The following is a 27,552-nucleotide window of genomic DNA, read 5'->3' as shown; positions in this document are numbered from 1 at the left end:
TTAACAGTAGGCTTGTAAGGTGCATAGGATTCACCAAAAATTTTTGAAAGTTCAGTTTTCCATTGCTATTTCTTTTTTTGTCTAATTGGTTCTTGTTTATACATTTTTGACTTATAAGCCATCGCTGTCTAATTTTTAGGAAAAATGATAAATTATTCAACGAGTATTTTAGTGTTCTCTTTCACAGAAAGCTTTATAAGCATTTATACGATCAGCTGTTTTGGTAAATACTAAATATTTTTTCCCTGAGGGTTAGATTAAGGTTTTGAGTATTTTAGTTACATTTTCTGGTATATAAATAATAATATGCCGAAATATGTGTATGTTGTTAGTGCAGATAAATTGATTTGTTCATATCAAGAAAGGAAAATAGTAACAAATGACAAAACAGTTGAAAAGGTTTTGAATAATTTTAGGAGCTGGAGTATTCCACATACATCTGAATTGATCTTTTTTTCCCTTTTTTTCTTTTCTTTCCTGTCTTTTTTCTTTTTTTCTTTTCTTTTTTTTTTTTTTTTAATCCCTGTGGGCTTTACTGCAGCAGCTGTGTTTGCATTTCTGTTTTCTGTTTGTACATTGTAGGTTTCAATAAAGTGCAGCCTGGCACAGGTTATTGTTTTTTTGTTTTTTGTTTTATTTCCTCTAGGCAGATTATAGATTCCCATGCTCATTAAATATTGAAAGGCTGTAATCAAATAAGGATTGTAGTCATCTGAAGCCTAAGGAAGTATCTTTACACTAGTTTTGTGATAGCAGACAGATTAATTAAGACCAAAGAAGAGTACGTTATTCTTAGCAGCTAATGCTTTTAGAATCATTTTAATTTAGCTGTTAATACTGTCCTTGTACTTCTGTTTCCTGTAGACTAAATTTGTGCAGTTAAGTGTCCTGAGCTCAGCATGTGTTGACAATTAATTGGAACAGAGAGCAAGAACAAAAATATGACAGTGCTAACAATATTACATTACTTTATGTTAACTCTCAGCTTATTTTGTGTTTCGTTTAAAACTTCAGTTCCTGGAGTAAAGAGATTACATGATGTTCTTAGGGAAGGAGAGGATTAAGTAAATTTCTAACACTTGGCTTCATAAGGAAAAATGAAAACAACAGAGAAACTGTAGAAGCTCAGATTCCATAAATTTTAAAAACGCTTTCAGTATTATCACATTTTTAAGCCAGTCATGTTGTTGTGTTTTTTTTTGTTTGTTTTTTTCCCAGTGTTGTGTGTTCATTTCTAATTTTCTGTTCTTAAAAACAAGCAAAAGCAAAGCCACCACCACCAAAAAACCTCAGTCTCAGAACCTCAGGTGTTAAGCACTGAGGCACGGATCTGTTGACCAGACAAGGGAAGCTGTAATACACATTCTCCGTGTCCTTGCTGGAGTGTCTGCACAAGTCATACTCCCGGTTTCTCTTCCACTCTGGCAGAGAGAGGTACAGGGAGCTGGAGAGAACCTGTGGCACTGTGCAGCATTGAGGAAAGAGACGTTTGTCCTTCTTTGTGTCACCGAGTCTCTCCCTCTGACAGGAAGCAGGCAGATACTTGTGGTACTTGAAGTATATTTGTTCAGTGCTGGAAATGAACTGCTGAAATTTTTCAGAAAAGGCAGTAAAAAACGTATCACTTCTTACTCAGTGCTGCTTCTTTTAAGGTCACGAATGCCCTCTGATGCCCAAATCTTGTTGGCCACCTGAATCTGCCTGAATATAAAAGCAAAACCTCTGTTACCACAATCACTGAAAATGCCCAGTTAAGAAGAAGCCATAAATATTTTAATTAGTGCTATTAGTAGGAATCAGTGACACTTGATACAGCAACTTACTTACCAGGTGATTCTTACCTGCAGTGCTCTCTCGTATTAGTTATTAAAACATTTTTTGTCCATTTTTGTTAGTAAAACCAAAGCTTTAAGTGGGCCTGTTGTGGATAACCGATATAATGCTCCATGGTGTGGAGCTCTGAATCAACTGCTGGATCCATTTGTCTTCATCTGAGGATGTTCCTTATGCTAAAAGCTTCTCACAGTTTTGTCTGAGCCAAATCAATGTGACATGGTGGGCTTTTTCAGCAAGCATTTTATTCCATTTTCTCACAGGTGGTTTGCCTCACAGTAAGACCAGCTCCTTGGAGCATAACTATAGACCCCATGTCTGTATGGATGCAAGAAGAGGATTAACTGGCTTCCATCTTGCATTAAAAAAAGAAGACATTATTATTACATTAAGAACAGTGTATTTGTACACTTCAGTACACCTGTTGCTTTTTTGTAAGCCTGAAAATGTGGCTTAATCTTTTGATATGGCATTAAAAAATCTAATGTTTTTAGACTGAAATGCCAGTTGTTTTTGCTGGGTGGTTTACTACCAGAGTAACTGGTAGTTAGGATGTTTGATAAATCACATAGCGTGGCAGAGCTGGCTCCGGTACTACACAGGGTTAGCACGCTTGTGGTAAGCAGCCGCAGGCAATTCCCCAATTCGTGTTTCAGCTGCCACAGGGACTGGAAGGGGGATGTATGGGCAGCCTATGCCGTGTTTCATGTACCTCTTTAAGAAGAAATTCTCTGGATTGGTGTTGCCTTAAAAGTTTAACGCAGTATCTGAGAACATTCAGCATAGTCTCAGGATGACTCATGGATTTTAGCTTGTTATTTCCAAACAACTTGCTCCCTTCGAGGTCTTCTTACATCGAGTGTTTGAGAGCACATAAATACTTTATTAAAAAAAACAAAAAGAGTCAGATTGAGACACAATAAATGGGGCAATGTGAGTACCTGAGCTAGATACCTAAATAATACTACTAATAATTCTGATGAATCATTTTTGAGCAACAGGAGGCACTCCCATCCCACAGGCTAAGCACATTGCCTGCACAGTTCTCTTAACCTTGAGAATGAAAAATGAGAATTAGCTGAAATGTGGAAGGCACTGCTAACTACCGGTAGACCATTGGTCAGACCTCTTACTCTGAACTGCGCTTCCACTATTCTTTGTTCAAAATTTGCTTATCAAATCAGGCAGGTTTGTTGTTTTGTTGTTGTTTTGTTTTGTTGGGTCTTTTTTGTTTTGTTTTTTGTTTTGTTTTTGTCCTCTGTGTATACACACAATTATTCAGAACTCTAGGTGGTAGGCTTAGATGTTCTGGTAAATTATAATAACTGAGTGCAACTGTTCACTTTTGTACTGCATTCATCAGTATGCACTGTGTGTGTATCTAACTATTGTGACGCTGCCTAAACAATCTGGAGACAATATGAAACCTTGGTTTGCAGGAGTATAAAAGATTTCTTTCCTGTATGGGATAAGCATAGCTAAGTTAAGAAAACAACGTGTAAGGGCAAGAATCTCTGTCCTACAGAATGCCATTTATTCTGTTGAAGATTGCAATAATGATGTTTCTTGAATCATCCTAATATAAATAGATAATAAAGGGAGCAATATATTTTAAGTACATTTAAAAAAAAAGAGAAAAGTTAATGCAAAAGACAGTTAAATGGGCTCTAAAATATGAAAAAGTAGTATGTTGGATAGAAATTCTCAAATATCAATGTTGTTTATAACATGGCACAATCTGTTATAGCTGGAAATGTTGTTTACTCCACAATATTCAGATTTGATTCTTCTAAAATATTTTAATTGCTATGTAGTATTTCTATTCCACAGTGTAGTTGGTATCCTTTGATGCACGCAAAATCTAGGGGAAACTGGTTTCCACATTGTGAAAATAGGCCGTTGGAAAAAGTTAATTTAAGCAACCAGCAAAGTTCAATCTCTTCCATTGTTCTGATTTCTCTTCTGCTAATTTTCACTGTATTTCTGTTTTATATCTCGCAAATGAAAGGCTCTGTTTTTTGACAGAAATCAAATTTTTTAGCTACTGGCACACCCTAATTATTACATTTTATATATGGTATTCCTTTGACTTCATTGGAAGATGAATGTCAAAGATGGAGCAATTAGAACTGAATGTGAAAGTATTAGTTATGTTAAGACCAACCTGAAATTCTCCATTACATGAAAGTGACATCTTTTGCATACCAGTTCAGAGCTAAAGTTAACTGCAACAATTTCTTAAACATCTACTGTATTATTTTCAGTGCAGACAAGCTTAGACTGTGTAATCATCAATCCTGTCCTCCCACATGTTGTCTTTAGCAGAGTGTACATACTTGAAAAACTTAGTGAATATATTCTAAACATCTGTATAGTCAATATCACTCATGGTTGCTCAACATCACTTCTGCTTTTTCTTTTTTAAAAAAGTATTTTTATTGTAGTTTTTTTTGCTGCAGCAGCAGATGTGACAAATATGGAAAATACTTTAAATTCTAGTTTATTAAAATACTTCATGTTAAAGTTGAAATCATTTCTTCTTCTAGAGTGATGACTGCCTAGCTGCACTGGGGGAAAGAGGAGGAAGCAGTTGCCCACTCAGGCAAGAGACAGTAAGTATTATGTAACTTTTTGCATTATCTCCATTACCTGTTGCACAGCATCTGTGCTTTTGAAAACTTCTTTTTTAGCATGATCCCAATGATTTTTTTGCCACTCTAGATTATCCTTATCAACATGTTCATAACCACCATTACCCATGTTACTGCTGTTCTTATATCACTCCTGAAAAGTCATTTCGTAAAATGTTGATGGATGTAGATTTTTAACTTCTTCTTACTTGATTTGGACCCAGACAGCATTTAACATGTATCTGAATATCACATCAGAAGAAATTCCATTGCTTTGGGCATAATTGTGAGGCTTTTATATTCTTCTTTGATCCAGAGATGCATTTCCTGTATCCCCCTCATGCTCATTTTCTGATCATTTGTCTCCAGAGAATATAACGGCAATTTCCACATTTCTTTTAAATTTTCAGGCTTGCTAAACCAGTTGTGGTACAGGACACATTGGTATTTTATTTTTTTATTTCTGGGAGACAGATTGCGGGGCTTGCTTGGTTGGTTTGAACTGTTTGTTGGCAGTGTTTCCATGTTACTGAATTTTTGTAATTTTTTCCAAACGACAAAACATTTACACTAAAACTGCCTTGCAAAAAGGCACAGCAAAAAGAAGTATTTATTACTCTGCCTTTCATTGGGTTTCATTCTGCTAAGTAATTAGTGCTAAATTCCTTTTACCTTAAGTGACCTTTCATAGTACTATCACTAAGGAAACCTTTGCCATTAAGCTGAAGTGGCTACTGTTATAGCACCCCTTACTGGACATCATAATTTAAGCTTCCAGTTCTGCACCACTTCTGTATGGTGCTCTGTAGTGTGTTTTAATTTGGTTCTGTTCTATTCCGTAGTTCATATTTCTATACTGTCAACATCACCTGTAGTTGTATTAGCTTTGTTAATGCAGGGAGGAGAATTATGACAAAGGATGGTCATTGTTTAGCTCCTTTATGTAAGCGCATGATTACTGTTCACACATTTAGATGTATTTCCTGTCTACTGACAGCTAAGCTATTATTTTTGCTTTGATGCTGACCAGCTCACAAATTACCAATTCAACTTTCAATGGTAGAAACATTTTCATTTTTTCCCATTCATAAATGATTCATCAGTGATGTGCAAGTATTTTCATACAATGTCATACAAATGACATTGGTTACATTTTTACACCTATAACTTGTAGGTGATCATACTGAAAATAGAAATACAAATATGAAAAGCACTGTACAGATCAGCAATTTTAGGATTTAAATGCATTCATAGGTAATAAAAGGAAGTTTACTCCAAATCCCTATTTTCATAATGACTTTGCTGTCTTTAATCCCCTATTCTTTCTATCACTCCCTAATAATCTCTGTTTCTGACCTGTCTATGATTTCATAGGGGGACCTGAGGTGAGGATTATATGTAGGGAAATAGTGTTCTTTTTGTAAAATAAGTCATAATTCTGGTTTCCACTTATGATGAGGGAAGTGAGCAATTCCCTTATTCTTTCAGTTCACTTCTTTTCATTTTTTTCTGACTCTGAATTTGTCAGGACAGATTTTTGTTCATAGATCAGGGGAAATAAATAAGAAATTATGCTTGATATCTTCATATTCAGAGTAGAAAGCAGGCTTCTGGTAATGCATTATATGTAGTGTGCATGATGTTGACCACTGTTACCACTTTTATCCTGAAAAGTATTGTGTTTTTCAGTGGCAAATGGCTTTGTTATATGAAATGGAATATATACCTATTTTTTGCAGATATTTTTAAAATCGTATATGCAAATCCTTATTTCTAAACAAGAAAAAAAAAAAAAAAGGAACCGATCAAAGCAAAACTTTGCAATGACATTTTTCCACTAAAATTTTCCTTCTGGTAAAACTGTAGCACTGGTGAAGTATTTGTTTGAACACATATGCTTCGTGCGCACAAAGTGGGATCTGAAGGTGGTGTAACAATTCTGAGAAAGTGAATGTATGAAGTGGTTTTTTTCCTTTTGCTTCACAAGTAAATTGCTTATAAAACTAACAGCTGCTGTTTTGAAGCTAATCTTAGTGAATTGAATGTTCTTAACCATTTCTACAATCCCACAGTCCTTTATCTTGCCTCTCCTGCTGCTTTCCCACCACCCCTGATCCCATTAGCAAAACTTGAGACAGCCTCAGCTTTTACCAAAGTGCAGCTTTGGTTTCAGCTGCTTTTCTGCAAGAGGAAGTGAATGTTGCGCTTTTTTCTCTGTGGCATGGTTGTGATAAAGCTGTGGTGCTCTTATCTCTCTTTTAGGTAGTGGCTCTTTATGACTACACAGCGCATCGATCAGATGAGCTAACCATCCATCGCAGTGACATTATCCAAGTGTTATACAAAGATAATGATAACTGGTGGTTTGGCAGCCTAGCAAATGGACAGCAAGGCTATTTTCCAGCTAATTATGTGGCTGGTGAAAGTAAGTTTACTGCTGTCTTCCTGGTATACCAATGTGGGTTTAACTGATGGTCCAAGATTTTACTATGCTGTACTGCTTATTATTCTGAAGATATGAATTTATGTAGCACACAGATGGCATAATGATGACTTATTGTGATGCAGAAATTATATAAAGTCAGCTAACCACTTAGCAAGTTGGCATACCTGACTTTAAAAGGTATTGACAATTAAACATTCCAGCTTATATAGTACTGCCTTGATTATCAGTTAACTGGATTGATTCCTCATTCTTTATTACATATAGCCACCTGGTTCATGCCCTGCCTTGCCAATGTTTTAGGACACATCTTAGCATTTTGCTGGCATCTTAGGCTTTTATAGGCAATATTGCTTAGCTCTAACTGGTTACCATTTGTAAAAAAAAAAAAAATCCCTCCCTCAACTCTAATGCAGATTGCTCTGTTCCCAAGTAGGTGGATTCCCGTATGAAGCTATAAAAGAGCAGTGATGGTTAAATGTCATGTCTGAACATTGAACTTGCTACCAGGCCCTTGTTGTTAAAATGGTTTTGACTCAACTAATACAGCAAAAACTAAATGTAACTGAAAAAATAATATTGGAAGCATCTGACTGAGTCAACTGATGTAAAGATGCTCAGTATTCTACCAGTTGTTAGTATTCAATTTATGTATATATTGTGTGGTTGCATGCTACAGGAAATACATTTGCTTTCCTAAACTATCTAGCTATCAGTTATGCTGGTGTTTAGAAATCTTTTAACCCAACATTTCTCAAGATGTTTTCCCCCCATTTGCTAGTTCCTCCCACTGTCTTCCAAGTGAACTCTAAGATTTCTGCCCATTCCTTAAAAAACTTGGACATGCTACTGTGCTAACTAGATGATGCTACTTAAAATAAGTTGAACTGCTGTCCTTCCCCTTTGTCCTCCCCTCACACATCCTCTGCATTTTCTCCTTGCTCTCTTCCTTGCAAAATAAGCAAGAGAGCAGTCTCTAGGGAGAATCTTCAATAATGTCCTGTTGCTCTTGAGAAAGTTTTAACAAATGTATTTTGAGGTAGTTGGCTAACTTGGGAGCACAGGGAAGTGTATAATTTGTTTCAGTTGTTGACCATATTAATAATGAATCAAAAGAAGTATGAATTTTATTGCTGTTGCTATAGCCATTGTTCCTAGTCATGTAAATGTTTGATTGTTTTTATTACCTACGAATTTAAATCTAAGCATAAAGTTAATGGGCAAATTTTAATCAATTCAATCAAGTTTAGTTTCAAACATTTTTGACTAGTATTAGTTCACATCCCATTTTTGGTTAGATCATAATGTCATAGTTGTTCACATAAAATAGATACTTCTATAATTCTTCCATGTCTCTCACAATGATGAATTATGAATCCTGCTTTCAGAAGAATATGAAGAACAGACTTCAGGATTAGTATCGGATTCTGCTCCACTTCTGCCTGAAGGACCCGCAGAAGCAAAGGAAGGTTCTCCAACACTACAAAAGGTAATAACTAAGAAAGTTCTATAAGTAGTGGTAAAGTACATCCTTTGTATGCCAGGTGGACTGTATTAATTTTCCTTTCTTTTTGGAAAAAAAAAAATAAAAAATCTGATGCATAGACCTCATTCCAGTACAGCATTTTTTTTTCAGCAGATGGCTAATGTTCATTTCTTGTGTCAATTAAATATTCTACCTATTCTTGAACCATTATAAAGAGAGCCTAATCTGCCATTGAATCCAAGGTTGATAGAAGTGTCTAACAGTTACTAAATAGAAGTAACTTTTTAAGGAACAACATGGATTTGTCAAAAGCTGACACATTTTCTGGCACTTGATTGTCATTCTTGGAATATGTACTGCCCACAGAATCTTCAAATTTTCTGCTATGAGATTTCCATATCTGTCAGGTTGCTAAAAGAACAAAAGCTGTGATGTTTTCTCTCAAGCATTTTCCAGTCCATGTAGTACTTCCCTAATTAAGATACCCAGTATGATCATAAAGCCTCATTACCAGACAATGCGATATCCTGCATACAAACCTACTTATTTGTCAGTGGATCTTTCTATTTAAAAGCTGATGATGATCCTCTGATATGAATGACTGCTCTCATCCTGTAGGTTGCTCAGGAGGAGACTTTATAGTTTGGAGGAATAAAGGAAAGAAATACCAAGAAACCTTAAACAGAGCAGTATATTGGTTTTTCTGACTCCATCCCTTTTTCTTAATTCCAGGCGTAATTGTTTTTTGCTGTAATATGTAAGGTACTACTGAAATAGTACTTTTAGGGGTTGTCTCCTTGGTTAGTTATTTTTATCCCTAAAGTACATTTTAAGTAAGTAAACAAGAGTTTTTACCAACTGTTAAAGCTCTTGATCAGATATGAAGTCTCTCCACTCCCATAGTATACAGCTTTTGGGTTGCAGCATTGTTGTTTACGCATCACATGTTGTATTCCATGCAGAAACATTCCTATTTTTGTGATTTTAGTTAGAAGCTGGAATGCACAAAACAGCAAAGGAATAGCAGCCAGTTTTTAGTAACGTTAGAGAAAATGTACATGATGGAAAAAAATATTAAGGTGGTAATTTTTGTCTAGATCTTTTGAAATACTGCCCTGTTCAAAGCAGGCCAAACAATTTTCACTTCTCTAGACAGAGAATCAGAAACTTACTAACTTTCTGTGTAGCTTATGTTCCCCTTCTGTGAAATAAAGATGATGATTGTCTTACACTGTAAAACAGCAAAGCAGTAATAGAAAGGAGTTCAGCAACTGTTAGACTTTAAGAATTGTTTTATTCCAAAGTGTTTGTAGCCCTCTTAAGTATGCTTTCAGCAGCTACTCATTTAGTCAAATACTACTAATATAACCAATTTAAAGGGGATTTTTGTTCAGATTCCTTTTAAGTGATTTGACTTTTCTATATACTTCTCTAAAATTGAATTTAATACTTTGTCTGACTTACAGGACTCAAAGTATGCAGAGTGGCTTGGTTACTTTTTTTTCTTTTATCAGATGGTGTATCTTTGCCATGTAATATATTGTAATGTTGAAGGTTAAAACACTCAAAGCCACTTCTATTAACCTACTTTGTGTAACTTTTTTTTTTTGTATGTGTGAATAGGGAGGTAACATTTATTAAATTATTTAGTACAGATTACTCACTTGGCAGTCTTGTTGAAGCCAACCGTCTTGTTGAAGCCAGCTGCTGTAAATTGAATGTTATGAGTGTTATGTGTCTAACTATACTTTAAAAATGAAATTAATCACCACATCGAGTAGTAATAATTAATCTGAAGTATCTGTTGCCACTTCATGGCTGAGAAACTAAAAGTCAAATATCATTGTCCCAGAAAGGCAAGGCTGCATTACTTCCAGATACATGCTTTCTTCCAAAGTCAGAGTGGAACAAATTCAGGAAAAATAACTTCGTTACTAGAAAGCAGGAGGATTTCTTTTATCTGTTATCTATGTTGCTGGAGGCAAGAAGGGTATCACAGAGGGAATATGGTGCTATACTCACCGTGTTTCACACATACCCAGATTAGAAACAGGGGAAGAGCTGGGGTAGTTATTGTCATTAAGACTTGATCATTTTTGTCCTAATCCTTTTTTGTTTGTTTGTTTTAGTTTAGTAGAAATCTAGTTTGTTAATTAGATCAAAACAATTTTTGTGCACGCTAACTTACATTTGTCAGTTACAACCAATATTTGTTATTCAACTTTATAAGTCATTTTTGATTAGCTCTAGATTTTGTCAAGTGTCTGTGGTTGACATACTATTCTATCATTTTTGTATTACTAGTAGCTCTTCCAGTAACAGTTTTAGTAATGTTTCATCAAAATTTTCTTCACTGTGATTCTGCTGGCACTTTAAATTAAATTTACCATATCATTAATCATTAGTTTGAGTTTTGTAGTAAAGCACATACAGTCCATACAGATATTCAAATGGTATAATGCATAAAGTATACAATAATAGTCCAAAAGCAGGCAGATATGTTGCTTTTCATCTTGTGTAGCATTGATCAACACCACAAAATCACCAGGGGTCAAGAAAAGTCATGAAACATTTTCAAGTGCTGGAGAAAATGGCATAAGAGATTGGTATAATGGTTACAAGTTAGATACTGTCAAAGAATGAGCAATGAAGAAGAGAGTACACCATGATACATGGTGTAGAGGGGTGAATTGGATGCAATCTTTTTTCCCCCTCTCCTGTTGTTAAACAAGAACAGGGAACATGAAGCTGAAATGGAACACATCCAGTATTTAGAGATGGAAATTCTTGTTTATGCCATGCTTAGTTATCTGGCAAATTAGCTACTACAAGACACTATTAAAACTTAGACATTCGGGGATTAATTTTTTTAATAAAAAGTGTAAGGCTGATGTAATGGCTGAGATTCTAAAAGCGTCTAAATAAATGAGTAGGAAACACAAATCTGGCTGCTGTTTTTATTTTATTTTTTTTTTAGGTTACACAGGTATTTAGCATACTTGCATATATGCTGTATAATTCACCAAAAAGATACTGAGCTGAAGTTACAGCAAATGAATTAAATCTCTCTGGAAAGCATGAGATGCCTTCAAGTGCAATGGTTTTACAAAAACTGCTGAGTGCTGCATAGACGAAACAAATGTCACTGAGCTGTTTGTCATAGTGAAGGAAAGTTCTATAGTGCTTTGACTTTAGGCAATACCAGATACTTCTGAGACAAAACTGCTCAGAGGACCACTGGGGGTCTGATCAGTTATGGCAGTTCCTGTGTTGCAGCAGTGACACAGCAACTTTTCTTCCTATTCCTTTTGGGTTTTTTCATTAGTAGAGCTGAAAGGAAATACCAATTTCTTTTACATGAGAAATATGAAAAATCATTTTTCTGTAATACCCTATGATTTTTATCTTGACAGAAAAGGAAGCATGTTTTCTTTGAAAATCCAGAAAATGTATTAAATAATTAAGTTGTTGCTTAAGTTGTTAAAACAGACTATAAAATATAACCAATATTTTTTGTTGTTGTGCTCTTTTTTTTGCCTTTTTCCACAAGCATACTTTCCCAAATACTTAGTTATATCCAGGTTTGATACATCTCTTGTTCTTTATGTATTTTTAAGGAATATTTAAATATTTAATTAAGACTGCAAAAATATTATTACTGTGGAAATCATCATAGCAGCTACTCATGAGATTTTGCTACCATACTAGTCTAAAAAGGGCACCTGAAATGCAGATGAAGAATACGGTAGTTTGAATCACTGACAATACCAGATAATCTTATTAAAAATAGTTTTCCAACTGCGGATATTATAAGTACCTAACTATCTAGCTAAGCATCAGAAATTACGATGAGTGAATTAAATGGAATCATTAACATTTGAAGAGTGTGTAATACTTAGGGTCCAATATTAATGTTTGCAAATACAGGCCATTTTGTTGTAGTTCAAAGAGCTTTCAAAATGATTTCTACCATCAGCTTTGCATTCATAACATAATAATTTTATGCAAACCTCGTTTTCCTGCCTTATGAGTTACTTAACTCCCGAGCCACAAAATTAGGTCATAATCATGTTTAATTACAACATACATTTAAACTGCCAATAGAAATTTCATGGAGTGAAGCTCTCACTATGCTGTTGAAGAATTCCAAGTATTGGGGACAGACCTACCATCTGGCTGGTCCAGTAAATCTGCTGTTTTCAGGTGCCTTAAGCTGAATGCAGAAAAGACAGGAATTCAGATAGGTTTGTGCTAGAAATCAGAATTTGGGGTTTTGTAAAATTTTGGCAAGTCTGAGACATTTCAAATTCAATACAGTACCTTTTTTTTTTTTTTTTTTTTTGACCAGAAATGTACTGCTGTCTAAAAGCCTTGTGAATAGGTTTTATAATTTAGGTTGGCCTACCACTTTTTATGTGAAATGCCTCCAAAAAGATTCTGAATGTTAAGTATTTCAGTTGGGTTATATGGGAATAGTGGGAAGGAGTGATGGACAAAACAAAGCAGTAATTTAAAATATCAGTTAAAATTATAAGAAAATATTCTTCCTAGTATATTTATCTTTGAAAAATTAAGTCAAGGTATAAAATAATGATCATAAGCATGAAAAGAAATTGTTTACTTCCTAGAACTACATTGTTATTACATGGTTTGGATAATCTAACTAGAGATCATCAAAATTTGACTGTATGTATATTTAAACAAATTTTGAGATTATCACTGTGTTCACATAAATAATTCATGTTCTCACTCTTCTTTCCCCAGAGTAGGTTATAAGACAGCCTAGCATCTGTAAAATAACCTGCCAAGCTATTGAGGCTTTTCCTCTGGGCTTGAGCTCTTTCAATGTGGTTGGTTTTGTGGACTCACAATTCATTAATTATAACTAAAAATTAAAAAGCATAACAAAGTTACTCAACAGTATCTCCAAAAATACTAGCTAGAAACTTTGCTAGTTTCGTCAAAAATGTTAATTTTGTAGTTTGTTCTGATTCTGTTTTGTTCTTTAATTGTGCCTTTCTTCAGGTTACTGGGGAACAATTCATTGACTGATCAACTGTTAGGAAAAGGAGGGACTAGAAAGATCTGAGAATCTGAGAAACATTTATAAAAATTAGCATGGTAGAATTTTTTCAATCAATAGAGCTGAAGACTTTCAGACATCAGATGTGTGTCTATTTTGAAGATTCAGAGAGGTTGCAAACCCTCTAAAATGTGATATTCAATTGAATTAGAATGGTGAAGCTGATAATTCTGGGCTTCGTTCTTGTATAATGTGATTACAGATCTCTTCTAAAGGCATTGACACCTTCCGGGCTGAAAGATGCCATGCATTTTTAGAATCAGTCTGCAAGGTTGCTGTGTGATCTTCCTCAGCAATCATTGAATAGGCATAAAATAGATACAACTTCACAAATCCTGGTAACTGTTTTGATTGTTCTAGAAGAAACCTTTCTTCTGACAGAAATTTACTATGGTACCATCTACTAGGAATAGACTATTTTCCTCGAGCAAAATCTGACTTTAACATATTTCATCTTTTTAGTTCTGTAGTTTGTTATTTTTAGATACTGTTTTCCCTTTAAAATGGAGCTTGTACTATTCAGATTGAATAGTATTAAGCATTTGTTTTGCTACTTCATTTGTCAGCTGGTAGCTCTTTCTTTTTCAGGTCCAAAACCACCTCTGTGGTTCCTATGAGTTCTGTCTCATAAATGTTTGTGCCTGTGTCTATAGTGTTATTTGAGTTATTGAAATAAAAGTTATTTGTTTAATAAGCAAACTAGTATCTACTGGGAAAAAGTCAAAGATGATATGACATCCATAGCCATTTGCTGTAAGTGACTGTGGTCTATTTAAAGATAGGAAGAATCAGGCTGAGACGCTGAACTGGCGAAGCAGAACCAAAAATACTATTGAGCGACATTTATATTGTTAAGATAGCTCTCAAAAACAAGCTAACTTCTCTCTTCCCCATTGTTTTCTCCTCTGGTCCTCATAGCCTCTTTCTGAAGAGGATTGAACTATTTTTATGCAAATTTTAATGCAAAGCTGTAACCACAGATGAGTTCCCAGAGGCCAAGACTTCAAGACCGAAAACGCCTGTTCTGAACCGTAGTGCTTCAGTCTGAAGCATCTTGTCTCCACTCTTCCTCCTCTTTATTTTGCTGTCTCTCAAACAGTCTTCCAGTGATTTGATTTCAGAGATATGGTATTTGTCAGTATTCAGCTGTGACACTTAAAATTATGATTTTCATCCACTAGATTTCCTGCAGGTCTCTCCTAGCTGTGAGCAGGCCCAGGATTTCGCAGTTTCAAAGACTGGACAAGGCAAAGTCCTCTGTGCCTGTTGCTCTAGCATTCCTAGATGCGGAAGCTAGTGAATGTTAGCATAGTCCCGAACACTTCAGTGGTTTAGCTGCTTTTCAAGGGAAAGATACAAATTCATTTCAATGTCTTTGATGTACACAGAGCTGCAGTTTTGTTAGATACTTGTAACTGAGGTAATAATTTTAGACATAGGGTTGACAATATGGTGATCTGGTTTAGATAGGTTGGTACTTAATATTAGAGAACTTTATATATATATATATATATATATAATATATATATATAATTATTGCATTTTAAATAAGGTCAGGGCAAAACAAATTATGCAATTCCACTAGCAAAGCTTCCTGTCAATTGTTGATTTAATGGGGAAATCTTTGGGTAGGTACAGAATAGGATGAGGGAAATAAGGAGTGTGGTGTGGTGTCACAATCATTTCTCCCAAACTTGACTCATTAGAAAAATTTTGAGAGGAGGCTTTAACATAGGTCTTGGGTGGTAAAGTATGTTGGTATAAATCATTTCATCCATGGACTGCAGCAGAAAACAAAATATAGACTTAATACAAAAAGAGTTTAATGTTCTAAAGACTAATTTAAAATACACAGACATGTTTGTTCTTGTTGTCTGTGATCCAATGAATCTTTAATTAGGTGAGGTTCTGTAGAAACAGCTTCTATGGGAAAGTTTAGAGCATTTACTTTCATGGCTTGCATCACTAAAATAGAGGAAGAAAATAAATTCAGATTGCATGCACCATTCCATCCTGTCCATCTGCCTCTTAACCTGTCAGATTACCTCTCCAGACCTTGGTTATAGAAACAACTCTACGCAGCCTAGAGGAAAGTACTGCAAAAAATCTAGAGTTAGGATAAGACTTTGTCCTTGTTAATTCCTTTAGATGCACTCTGCTTCAGGTTTTCCTGTGAAGTGTGTTCTGATGCATCTGATTCTTTCCATGAATGCACAGGGAGCGTTTATTGCTTAAGTTACTTCTGTGGATTCTGCAACAGGGATCAGGAACTGAACTGTTTTTGTATACTTAGCCTTTCATTTATTTTATTTTTTTGTCTTGGTCACTTCTTGTGTAGAAACACCAACAGTATTAAGGATCAAAGAATCAAGGCCAAATGAACTGTACAGCAAGTGTGTCCTCTAGAAAAGGAAAGTAATACAGTAAACATGTCAGGCTTTATTACAATTTTTGGTTTTGTGGTAGTAAACAAAGCAAAAGAAACTTCAGGATGAACTGATGGTGTCTCCTGCATTTCTGGTGTGCTGTATTTTTCAAAGGGTGGAGAATTACAATAAGGCAACAAAACAACACCACTCGCGGCACTGCACAAGGAGCTCATATGTTGTACTGTGTTCAGTATTTGTTCTTGTGAACAGAAAAGTTCAAGATATGAATATTAATTATCTGACGCATTTACTGTATTTTTTGTTTAGAACAAGCGCAGCTCTGGTAATTTGGTTTGAATGTTTAAGCTCTGCACTGTGGATGAACTTCATAGCTAACACCATGTTACAATGCAGAGTTTGCTGAATCTTAGTACAGACACACTGACAATAGTGGAGAGGTGTTCAGAGCTTCCCGTGAGATATGCCCATGCAAAATAAGAGGTCAAAGAGGTTTAGAAATGGGAAAAGGAGATAAGCAGTCTCCTCAGCCATACTCTAGAATTCTGTTGCCTGCTTCTTATATTAGCACGCCCCTGGTGCACTCTCCATATACAAGTGTTACTGCAGCCTCATTAGCTGTATACCTCTTGCCTGCTCCCCTACCCTCCACTGCCTCATTCACTGTGCTCCTCCTGCTGCTTTCATCCTCTTGTTGCACCATCTAGTTAATGCACTGCCTTCTTGCATCTGCCCCCACCTCACCTATTCCTTCAGTACTGTTACTGCTTGCCTACGTCGCTGGGATGGGAAATGTAGGTCGAGGACTGGGCTAAGAAGGACGCAAAGATAAGTGGGATAGTGAAGAACAGAAGGTAGTGGCAGTGAGATCTGCTTCAAAAAGATCTTGTATCTGTGCAGTTCCTGCCTCATTAAGTGCTTGAAAGTTTGTAGGAAGGAGGTAAGAAAGCTATCATATTCAAACAGTACTCTGGAGAATTGGGAGTCTGTCCCTATGTACCCTAGGAATTCTCATTAATTACCATGCCAGCTGAACACAGCTTTTCCAAGGTAGTCTAATTGTGTGCTCTTCTTTCCTTGGTACCCATGCTGAAATGCTGTGCTTGAATATATAAAAATCTATGTAACAAGCAGTTTTAAAAACAGATCATAGGAACTTTCAGTTAAGAAGCTTAATTTAGTGGGTATTTTAACCTCCTGACTGTAAAACAAGCATAATTTTCTGTGTTTTGGTGTTTGAAAGTATTTTAAAATGTAAGAGATGTCAGTCTTCTGTAGTGTCATTTAAGGGAATTCTAGCGGAATGGACTTTGGAAAGATCCATATTTAATTATAGTATTAGTACAATATAGAGATTGTCACATTAGCTTAAAAATGGAACATCAAAAAAAAAACCTAGTTCAGCATTGTTCACATAGGGTTTTCAGGGAAAAAATTAGTTCTGACTGCAAGTAAAGGCAGTGCCTTATTGTGTATGGCAAGGAGCTACAAGGTTACGAATGATGTAGGAAGTATTAGTTATTTAAGAATCATTCCCTTTACATCAGTCACTTGTGTTTTCATATGAATGGCATTATATTTCTTCCTTTTGTTTAATTGTACCATTGACTTAGTCTAAAGTTATTGCTGTATTAACAAGAATTTTGTCTGTGAAACAGAAGATTTTTTTCCTAGCCCAGCCAATGCTACATTAGTACATTGTAATATGCTGATTTTTGTCTAAATTAATCTAGTAAACTGTTATTTCAGTAGACTAATTCTAATGACTAATGTTTGCACATGGTTGTTGTGGGCAGTGTGCTTTATATGATCAGTAAGTCAATGGGAGCTTGATCCTGTTTCTTCTAACTCAGCAGTAAAATAATATTAAACTAACAAAATAATACTAGGGAGCAAGACCAAGACAAAAAAGTTCAAATTTAATTAAACTACTTGCGTTGACTAGATTTTATTTTATTTAATTCCATTTTGAGTTTAAGAACGTAATTAAACTCTTCAAGACCTAAAAGTGAGGTTTGGGAAATATGAGTTCTGTTTCTAGTACAGTCTTTATTTGTGTGTCAAGACAATTTTAATCTGTGCCTCACTTTACCCAGAATTAAAATTGGACGATAGCACTTGACAGGGAAATTTTAAGTGTTTTTTATTAGGGCTTTGAAATCTGCGATGGATAAATTTAGTGTCTGAAAACAGGGTATTTTCACTCTGTTTCAACATACTGAAACAAATGCTTAATTTATTTAAAAAAAAAAAAAAAGGTTGTGAAGCAACCCATTGTTTTCTGTTTCCATTCTATGTAGAGTGACTATCACTAGAGTGATAGTATAAGGTCACACAAAATGAAATAAACAGTTGGCAGACTAAAGTGTCAAGAACTATCTTTTTTTCCCCTTTCTGTTACTTCCAAAAAATCCTTGTTGACTTTGTGGCTACTTTTTTAGATGCTGTGTTGTTGTCGGGCGCTCTAGAGTTGCTGAATGGCACTCCCTTCCAAATACTGCTCATATTTTACCAAGCCTTTCCAGCGCAGTAACGTCAATAACTAGCTCTTTCCTGGAGCAATTCAAGCTGATACCAGAACATTAAACATCTTATTTACAAGCAGATGAGTACATCTATGCTTGGCAGAACTGAATGGGCTGATCTTTTTAACACCAGGGCCAACCGAGAAATTCAGGAGCAATATTTTGCTTTAGGCAGGCTATGAATCTGAAGCTGAACTAAAAAATCATAAGCATGGGCCAAGTTAGTTTCAAGCCCATTCTTCTCTTTAGTCCCTGAAAAATATTACTTTTTGGAAAGTACCAGATCTAATCTGTCCCTGCTTTCTCTGGCCTAGGGCTCTACGACATGACACTTTTTCTCCAGTTTCTTTGTAGGGACCAGTTGCTACTGTCACAACAGCTGCCTGGATATATAACTCCTGTTTTTCTTTCATGCATACCATACCAGACACTTAAAGAATGTAGCAATCCTGTCAACCTGAAGTCCACAACAGTTTTTCACCAATAGCATTGCGTGCTGTCCTGCTTTCCACAGTTGTTGTTTGTGGGTGCTCTGGAGGCCTGAAGTCCATGGCTGGATGTGTGTGTATGCCCTGTTCCAAAAGAGCAAATTCTGAGTGAGTCTGTCAGTTGTGTTGGCTTCTGTCCTCCGTGAAAATTAAGCTGTATGGTTTATATAAGACATTTGTGAATGGTCTGGGTGGAAGAAGCTAGAGAAAATAAGGTGTCCCTGAAGACAGTAATCTCAGGCCTCGTACTAACTGAAAAAAAAATCTAAAAGGAACATGATGTCTTCCTGATGGAATTAGAGTGTTTACAGAGGGCTAATTGCATTTTTTTTCTTTTTCTTTTGAGCCCTGAGTAGTAAAGCAACCTGGAGTGTGTTTTTTTTTAAAGGCTAGGCATCTCTTGTTAAAACTATGCAATGAGATGGCTTTTTAGCATTCTCCAGTAGCAGACATAACTTACTTTTCACAGACTGTTTGTATTTTAAGTTTAGCAGATTCATAACTTCTTGTTTCTACACATACCTGAACTGTCTTCTATTTGGAAGTAGCTTTTTTTTTTTTAAACCAGGCTACTGTTTCCTTGTTCATAACCACATAGGAGTTAACATTTTATGGCTGATAGACATTATTTTTCAAACGAGGTATATTCTCTCCTTATTCAGGAAGCTGGTGGGTTTTCAATGTACATGTGTTGGCCCCGTTGTCTTTCTTCTTTCTACCTTCCTGCTTTTTTTTTTCTTTTACAGATGTCACCAGTCATCAGTAAGACGGGGGACCTGAAATGTATCTCAGGGCATGACACAGATAGAGACTCACCTGCAACACAGTAAGCAAGAAATATTTGAAATGATTTGCAGTGTTACATCTGTAACTACTGTTAGGAAACTGTCTTAGCAAGCAAAACAAGAAGGTAACCTTAGGATACTTATTCAAAAAGAGTGCTTCACACTTAAAATGTGAAGGAAATAACAATTTCTATATACATATACAAACAAAAACATATACCATAATGTACATCAGAATAAAAACTAAGGGACACGGGATTGTCCTATGGCTTTCCTTTGTTATGTATTAGACTTTATTGATACAAATTAAAAAATATTTTTACACCTTCTAAAAAGTAATACAAATTGGAAAAGGTCACGTACTGAGAAGGTGCAAGCTACCATCTTTGATTGTGACACTTGCATTTCTTAAAAATTGTGTTCATTTGTTGTGTGCTGTAAGCAGATAAGATCTCAACATTTTGAACAGGAGCTGCTACAATATATTTAGCTATTGCAATCATTTGTACCTGGAAAAAAATCATCTGAAAATACTTCTTGAGGTATTTTATCTGCCACTTTAGGTATCTGTCATCTAAGCAAAGTTATTTCACTGATTATTTTCCAGACTGGTCCCATAACCCTCCCTCAACGTTGCAGATGCACTTACATATCTAATTTTAACTTCTGTAAATCCTAAATGATTTTTTTTACATCTCCACCTGTATCTAGATTTGAATATAAATTGTGAGTGGAAAGTTCAACACTCGTGTTTGATGAGAAAGGGACTGTAAAAACTATAAGTTGGTAATAAGTTGGTATAATTCAGGGTTGAATTTTGAGCATGACTATCCTGATAGGACTTAAGGAAGGAAATGCCTTAAAAGTACAGTTACTGTGACAGTTGATACAGTCTGTCAGAAGCCATTATCAAAAATTTGATGACTGGACAGTGTTAGTAGAACTTCAGCAAACAATTTGTTTGAGTGCCTTTTCCCAGGCAAACACTGATTAATGCGGGACCACAGATTTAAAATGTGGAATCACAAATTATTTAATCAAATTCAAGAGTTTCAAGTCATGTCAAATGTGAAATACTCATTTTAATGGAAGCTAAGTCTACCCTGAGAAGAGGTCAGGCTGAAGTATCATGCTGAAGAAATAGAGCCCAAACTTCTTCAGTTACATTTCAAAAATTTGAGGGAAGCTGCCTGCATGCCTTTGTTGCTGGAATGTACTCCCTCCTCCTGAACCTTTGGAGTAGGAATGTTATGGAGATGGCAATCTGAAGTCGTGCTTCATGTCATTGCTCTCTGTCATTGTCTGGACGAAGAGCAGTGTTTCAGAGCCTCTTTCACAAACTCTCAAGGCACTGAGCCATTTATACCTGATTGTTGGTGAGGGAGAGTGAAAGATGCCATGAGATAGTGTTTCATGCTATACCTTATGAGGGGAGAGCTAATATGAAAGGGAGAAGAACAGATGTTTCAGTACTACGGTGCTGTATTGTATTTTGCTTCACTTTGACCAGACATTCTAGGCTTTGTTATATATTTGCTGCCTTGAAAGTATATATTTTGCAAGCTTTTCCATGAAGTAGAACACAATGAAATGTAATTCAGTTGTCTTTTATTATAGCAGTGACCGCAAACACCATTTTTTTTTGTTTTTGTTTTTTTCAGAAGAGACTATAAGTTCTTGCTATGTTTTAGTAGCTGGAAGAGAAGAGGATATTCTTCTCTTTGCCACTACTTTGAAAGACAGCTCAATGTTTCTGTTTAGAGGTTATCCATGTAGTACGCATTAGATAGTAAAACATCTCAGAAACATGGCTGCATATTTTTCATTAAAACTGTCACTTCTCTGTACCTGAAACCATGACCCACGGGCGCTGTGACAGAACTGCAGTTTTCCTGTATCATGGCAGTTGGCTTGTTGAAATATCTAGAAAATGACACACAGGCTAGAGTTAAGATTTTAACTGGAAAAGTTTTCTATTGTAGCATCTAAAAGAGATTTCAACGTGACTTGAGATCCAGTCCAATCTGTGATTAAATATTCGATTCAAAAGTTTCCATTTTCTTCCTGTTTTCTATGAAAACATATTTAACATCCATGTCATATGCTAATACATAAAAGGAACCGATCAGTAACTAAATTTTGTAGCAATCAGTTCAGTTGTGATTACCAAGTATGCAGGTTCTGTATGGAAAAGTGAAACTTTGCACCTCCACAATTCACAGTATCTTTCTTTGAGCTTCCAAGTGGTTGTTTGATGGTTTGCCTGATAAAGAACAGTATTCATTATGACCACAGTACCTGCTGCAAAAGAAACTGAAGGGCAAGTTCTGATGGAATACCTATCTTTCAGAATTTCCAGATAGAAAATACCATTTTTCAACATGAAAATAAATTTCAACAATTTATTCACTTATTCAATTTATTTCAATTCATTTTTTATTTCAATTATTTTCAACATGAAAATAATTATCCAAGATGGCAGCTGATTTTTATCTTAGCCAAGCAGTTAACCTGTCTTCTGCAGACTCTAGAAGAAACAGAAATGTCTATATAATAGATGTTAACTAAGGTTTTTATCCAAGCATCTCAAAGATTAGTTACATTGCTGCATCTGATGTGATGTTCAAATAATAAAAAGATGAACACCTCTTCTCAAAATTTGAGTAGATTAAATTTATGCCAAAAATCTGCATGGTAGCCTCACCCTTTGAATATTAATGATTAGATATCACCTCTCAGAACAGACTTGTATATCCCTAGATATATTCCCATTTTACATTTTTCTTGAGCTGCACAAGGTAGTGCTCTCTCCATAGATTTACAATAATTACACATCAAACCCAACTGAACACTCAGTTTGGTAGAAAATTGTACTTACTGGTTAATTATGATTCTGATCTCTGGTTTTCTCAGGTGGCAATACTTTTCAGCTTGTCCTAGGAATCCTAATGCAGAGGGTATTAACTTCCTGAACCTTTTCCCTCAGGATGTTCTGGTATTAGAGCTGCAGCAATTCACATTTTCATGAATAAACAGTTTAGCTTAAAAGAAATAAATAAAACTTACAGGCAGATAGTATTAATTCCATTAGGAAGGCCAATATGTAAACATTTTAATCTATAAAAATTATTACATTAGCACAATATCACCATTAGTAATGGTCTTACAGCAGTGTTTTTTGGGAAACTACACCATCTCATTGCATTCTTCAGTCTTGATTCCTCTGCTTGTTTACATATTTCAGCAGCATCCAGCATTAATAGTTCTGGTCACAAAGAAAGATCAGTTTATGCTACATGCAATACAAATTTTAAACAAAGACAGTACCTGCTCTTGATAGATTACATTTAAATGAGTATTGTATACATAAAGTTACAGCTTCTGTCAAGAATGGGGATGCATGGTAGAAGTGGTGTAACATCTGCATAGTCACTGGCAACATCTACAAGACCAGCCTGGTTCCCTTGTTTGAGGCGCTAACTGGTAAAAACACAGGAGCTTGCCTTGTTTTGTCATTGTACAAAGTCTGAGAAGCACAAATAGACATAAAAATCACTAATTCTATGAACATATCATAGTTTAGGTAAGTTCAAATGGAAAAACTAATCTTTTGCACTTTGTCTGCCTGTCTCCCATACAATGGTTAAATAAATAAAACATGAATTTCTCTTAAATTGCAAGTATTTTGGTGTTTGAGCTTAGAAAAGAATAAAAGTGCAATGGCTTTTATGATTGGAGGAGAGTGGTAATTTGTATTTTTAATGATGTGTTGATTGTTGAACAAGACTTGCTGATTTTTAAGATCATGAGAAGTTCTTTTTAAAGCAGTGCTATGACATGTTGAAAAGCAGGGTAATAGAGTGGTCTCATTTTGTCCTCATGTTTTTTCTGTCTTTGTTCTGCAGTGGAATGGTAGTTTTTGTAGCTGTTTGAGCATTGTACTCAAGGGGGACAGACAGACAATTGCTCTAATGCATCAGCTGTGTGTGGAAAAAGCTCTAAATTTGAGCTAACTTTGTGTTTCTTTTACTCTTTTTATATCCACTTTCCCCTAGAGGTGTAAAGAAAAAGAAGAAAAGGATACAGAAGAACGAGACAGAAAATCAGACCAACTTAATGGGTCTCGATTCTCCTGTATCATCAGTTACAGCTAATGGTGTTGAAAATGAACCTACAGCCCATGGGGTGGAATTGAAGAAGAAGAAAAGGGCAGCGAGAGGCTTGAACTTGAGCAAAAGTGGAAAGACAAATATTGCCTTTGAGCCTGAATGCTATGACGTATAGTCATAATTTAATTCCAAATACCAATGTGACGTTCAATATACACACAGAAATGTATTTGAATGATGCAACTTCAATCTTGCTTCTAAGATCGACAAGAAAAAACAACAACAAAGAACTAAAATACACAAAATGGTGGCAGTTGTGACTTAACAGTGGTGTAACCCTGTTCAAAATAATTTTGATCAGGGTTCCTTGAAATTAACAGAACTTGAATGTCCAGCTCCTCACTAGACTGGTAAAATCTGAAATGCACTTTCATATTTTGTGAGAATCCCACTGACAAATACAATGTTAACCATCTGGTTATATCCTAAGTTGGGCTAAGCAGGCATTTCTGTGGACTGCAGATCAGTCTATTGTGAGCAGAGAATTGAGTCCAAAAGTGTGATCTAGAACAAAACAAACCCAACCACAACAAAAGTTCTTGAATTAGCTTTTTTTTTTTTTTGTATATAAAATAGAGCAGTGTTCAGGATGGTGAAGTTCTAAAGGAATGCTGACATTACAATATACCTGAAAACATGAGCTTTTATTTATTATTTTTTTTCTGACATGAAATATTCACTTGGACCACATAGTGCAGCACTTAAGCAAATTGTTGAGTAACTACCTATGCAACTAGTCAGACTTCAGTGGGACTGTTCATGCTTTCCAATCCAAATAAGTGTTGCAAATTCCAGGCACTTATATTTTCAAATGAGATTTTTATGCGTATAATAAAGGTGCATTGCAGTTTTGTCAGAGTTCCTGGCTGCTTTGGCAGCAGTCTTGCCAAATAAGTGTTCTTTCTTCTGAATGAAATATTTCATTATCAAACTGTGTATTGTTATACTTTTTCTTGTAGTCTTTATTCAGCTGTATGTGTCATTAATCTTTTTTTTTTTGCTTGAGTACTATGTTGTGAACTTTTACTAATAACTTCGCTAATTATCTACAATTCTAAATAATTTATGTTTTATATTAAATGAAACACTTCCTATCAGTTAGTGCTGGTATTTTTTCTGGCTGATGATGTCCAGTTTATTTTTACTCTGCTAGGAAATTCTTCCTCCTCCCCCTCTGAAGCAATAAATAACATAAAATTAGAAAGCCCTTATTTAGTAGACAGAGCACTTGATTCCATTAAAAAAAGAAGTGAAAATAACAATGTTGGGCACTGATGTGTGAAATGCACCCAGATGCAGAGCACTAGTTGCTATATATTCTAATACCTTCCCTGCACATGTTAAACCAGACAAACCTGTAAACCTGTTTCTTTTGAGTAAGAAGGAGCAGCAAATGTTCTTTTTGGCCCCACTGGCCCACTGGTAATGGTTCTTTGCCAGCAGTCCTAGCTCGGCTTTTTCTAGTGCATGTGTATGGAGTTCTCTCCTAAATGGGACACGTGTGTGTATTGGAACATTATGAACATCTCTTTCCCAGTCATAGGTTCTGTAAAATTATCTTAGTCCAGGGACTGCCTGCTTCCAGCAAGGCTACCTGCTTCTTATGCTTTTACTTTTGCAATATATTCAAATTCATGCATGACATGCGGGTTTTAAAGATTTTAGAAAAGAGAAAAATCTCAACATCTTAGGTTTCGTTAAAATGTCCAGGGTTGCACTTAAAAGAAGGGCAGAGCGTGACATCAGGCTCCACGTCAGGGAGAGCTGAGCAGTAGCCAAGATCTGGGAGCTCATTGGAAGGCATTGTAAAATGTTAATTTGGCATTGTGGATGCTGAAGACAGAAATAACACTTCAGATAAACACCACAGAGAGATGGTAGTTCTAATCAAAGGCACAGCACCTCCTTTCATGCTTGCGAACTAGGGCTCCAATTATGTTCACTGCTCTGAAGCTGAATAGAGTTGCTCTGCCACACTTTCCAAATTGAGAGGAGAGGCAGCAGTAGTGTCTTCCAAGGCACAGTTCCAAATAACAATTAAGCAGAAGAAATCAGATAAGAGCCAAACATGAAAATGCAGGGAGTTGAAAATAAACTTTTCATAATGTTTTCTTGTAATTGCAATATCTTTTGTTTTGTTTTTATATTTTTTTTCCTCCCTATCACATGGTTGGCTGGATTTTTCTATTGCTTTATACCAAATCACTGCGGTATTAGAGGTTTCTGCATTCATTTACCAGAAAATGAACAAAAATAAGGACCTGCAATTAAAAAAAGTTGAAGTGTTCTTTCAGTATTTAAGTTAGAACCTTCAGACTATTATCACTTCTCAACAAATTATTAACAGGGCACACTAGAAATTACAGTTTTTACATTTTGTTCAGAAATATGGCTAATACATTCATTGTAAAAACAGTTTTTCTTGAGAGATGAATCATTCTTCAGATGTTGCTGTTGGCATTTTAAAGTTTTTCTTTCTAAAAAGCATTCTTCTTTTCTTTTAAAGAATAAAACATAAACAGTTCAGAATAGAATAATAGTTTAGAAAAGTTTTGAAATTTAACTTCATATAATGCTTCTTGTTTCTATGTCAATGCAACCTATGTATTTTTCAAATCACTTCACAATGAACATTGTATACATTTGCTGAAAACTGTACAAGTATTTAGAAGAAGACAAGAATTCAAGAAGGATTCAGATTACCTCCTGAAATTTTCCTTGTTTTTTTTTTTTTTTAAGCTGAAGAACTACATTAAGTACCCTAAAACATGAGTGCCCTGCAAAATTGCTCCCTAAACCATGACTTGAAATACCAGAATTATAAACATCTGTTTGAGGAATTTTTACAGGGTGATACTAATTCATTGCTAGAACAACACGGATAAAAACTGGTTTAAAAAAGGGTAAATATTAGATATTTATAACTGCCTGGTGATAACAGCACAGTAGGTCTTTCATTGTTCTGGCGTTTTTAGTTTTTGTGTGTGTGGTTACTACATACAGCTCCTATTACATTTTTGTAATTTGTCAGAGGTACTGTGAAGAATGAATGTATAAATTAAGAAAATAGGAAAGAAGAGATGGCACATTTTTCCTGTGTTTCCCAATTGCTATCAGATTGCATTTATTTTTTTTCCTTAAAATAATTTGAGGAACAGACATCATAAAACACAATAATTGTATTTGTAGCATCACTTAATTCAGAAGGCAGTAGGGGATGGATCACAGTCAAACAAGGGCTAATGGGAACACAGAGGAACATGACAACCGAAAGTCTCTGTTGACTAGTGAACTAAATCTGCCGGCTGGACCCAATTGTCTGACAGAGAATTGAATGTCAGGATCATTTAGGGTTAACAATAGCCCATTACAAGCGAAAGCAGACAGCTATGAAAAATAGCCGGCATGGTAGCCATTCTGCAGAGACTGTGGATACAAACTTGATAATGAGGCACTTCATTCACTACATCCTTCTGCTCTAATTACTAAGGTGAATAGGAAATACTTCATTTAAGGCGGGAGCAGACTAAAGCAAAAACACTTGTTTGGTAAACACAAAGAGTGGGGGGGGGGGGTTAATGATCCTTTTCTAGCACATATGAAATTAGTATGTGTGCAGTACAGCCTATTTTGTGGATGTGGAAACTGGGAGGAGATAGGAGTATTTTCTGAATAGTAAAGGCAGGCTGGAAGGTTCAGGTACAGGCTTGTACTGAGGTGTTT

At 35.5% G+C, this 27,552-nt stretch overlaps 1 protein-coding gene across 2 annotated transcripts in view; it reads left to right on the top strand.

Annotated features, from left to right (window-relative positions):
* AHI1 (Abelson helper integration site 1) overlaps positions 1 to 24,939 on the top strand; it is a 94,599-nt gene extending 69,660 nt beyond the window's left edge. For both annotated transcript variants that reach the window (XM_035538747.2, XM_035538748.2), the window contains exons 22-26: positions 4,380 to 4,445; positions 6,726 to 6,888; positions 8,295 to 8,395; positions 19,622 to 19,701; positions 23,716 to 24,939. In XM_035538747.2, the coding sequence (XP_035394640.1) occupies positions 4,380 to 4,445; positions 6,726 to 6,888; positions 8,295 to 8,395; positions 19,622 to 19,701; positions 23,716 to 23,944 (639 nt within the window). In that variant the 3' untranslated portion in view covers positions 23,945 to 24,939. The remainder of the gene's footprint in view (positions 1 to 4,379; positions 4,446 to 6,725; positions 6,889 to 8,294; positions 8,396 to 19,621; positions 19,702 to 23,715) is intronic.
* Positions 24,940 to 27,552: the final 2,613 nt, after the last annotated feature.

Source organism: Cygnus atratus, chromosome 3, assembly GCF_013377495.2.
Source record: "Cygnus atratus isolate AKBS03 ecotype Queensland, Australia chromosome 3, CAtr_DNAZoo_HiC_assembly, whole genome shotgun sequence".
Taxonomy (NCBI): Eukaryota; Metazoa; Chordata; class Aves; order Anseriformes; family Anatidae; genus Cygnus; species Cygnus atratus.
Note: the sequence above shows the minus strand (reverse complement) of the source record. Positions and strands in the feature narration are given on the sequence as shown.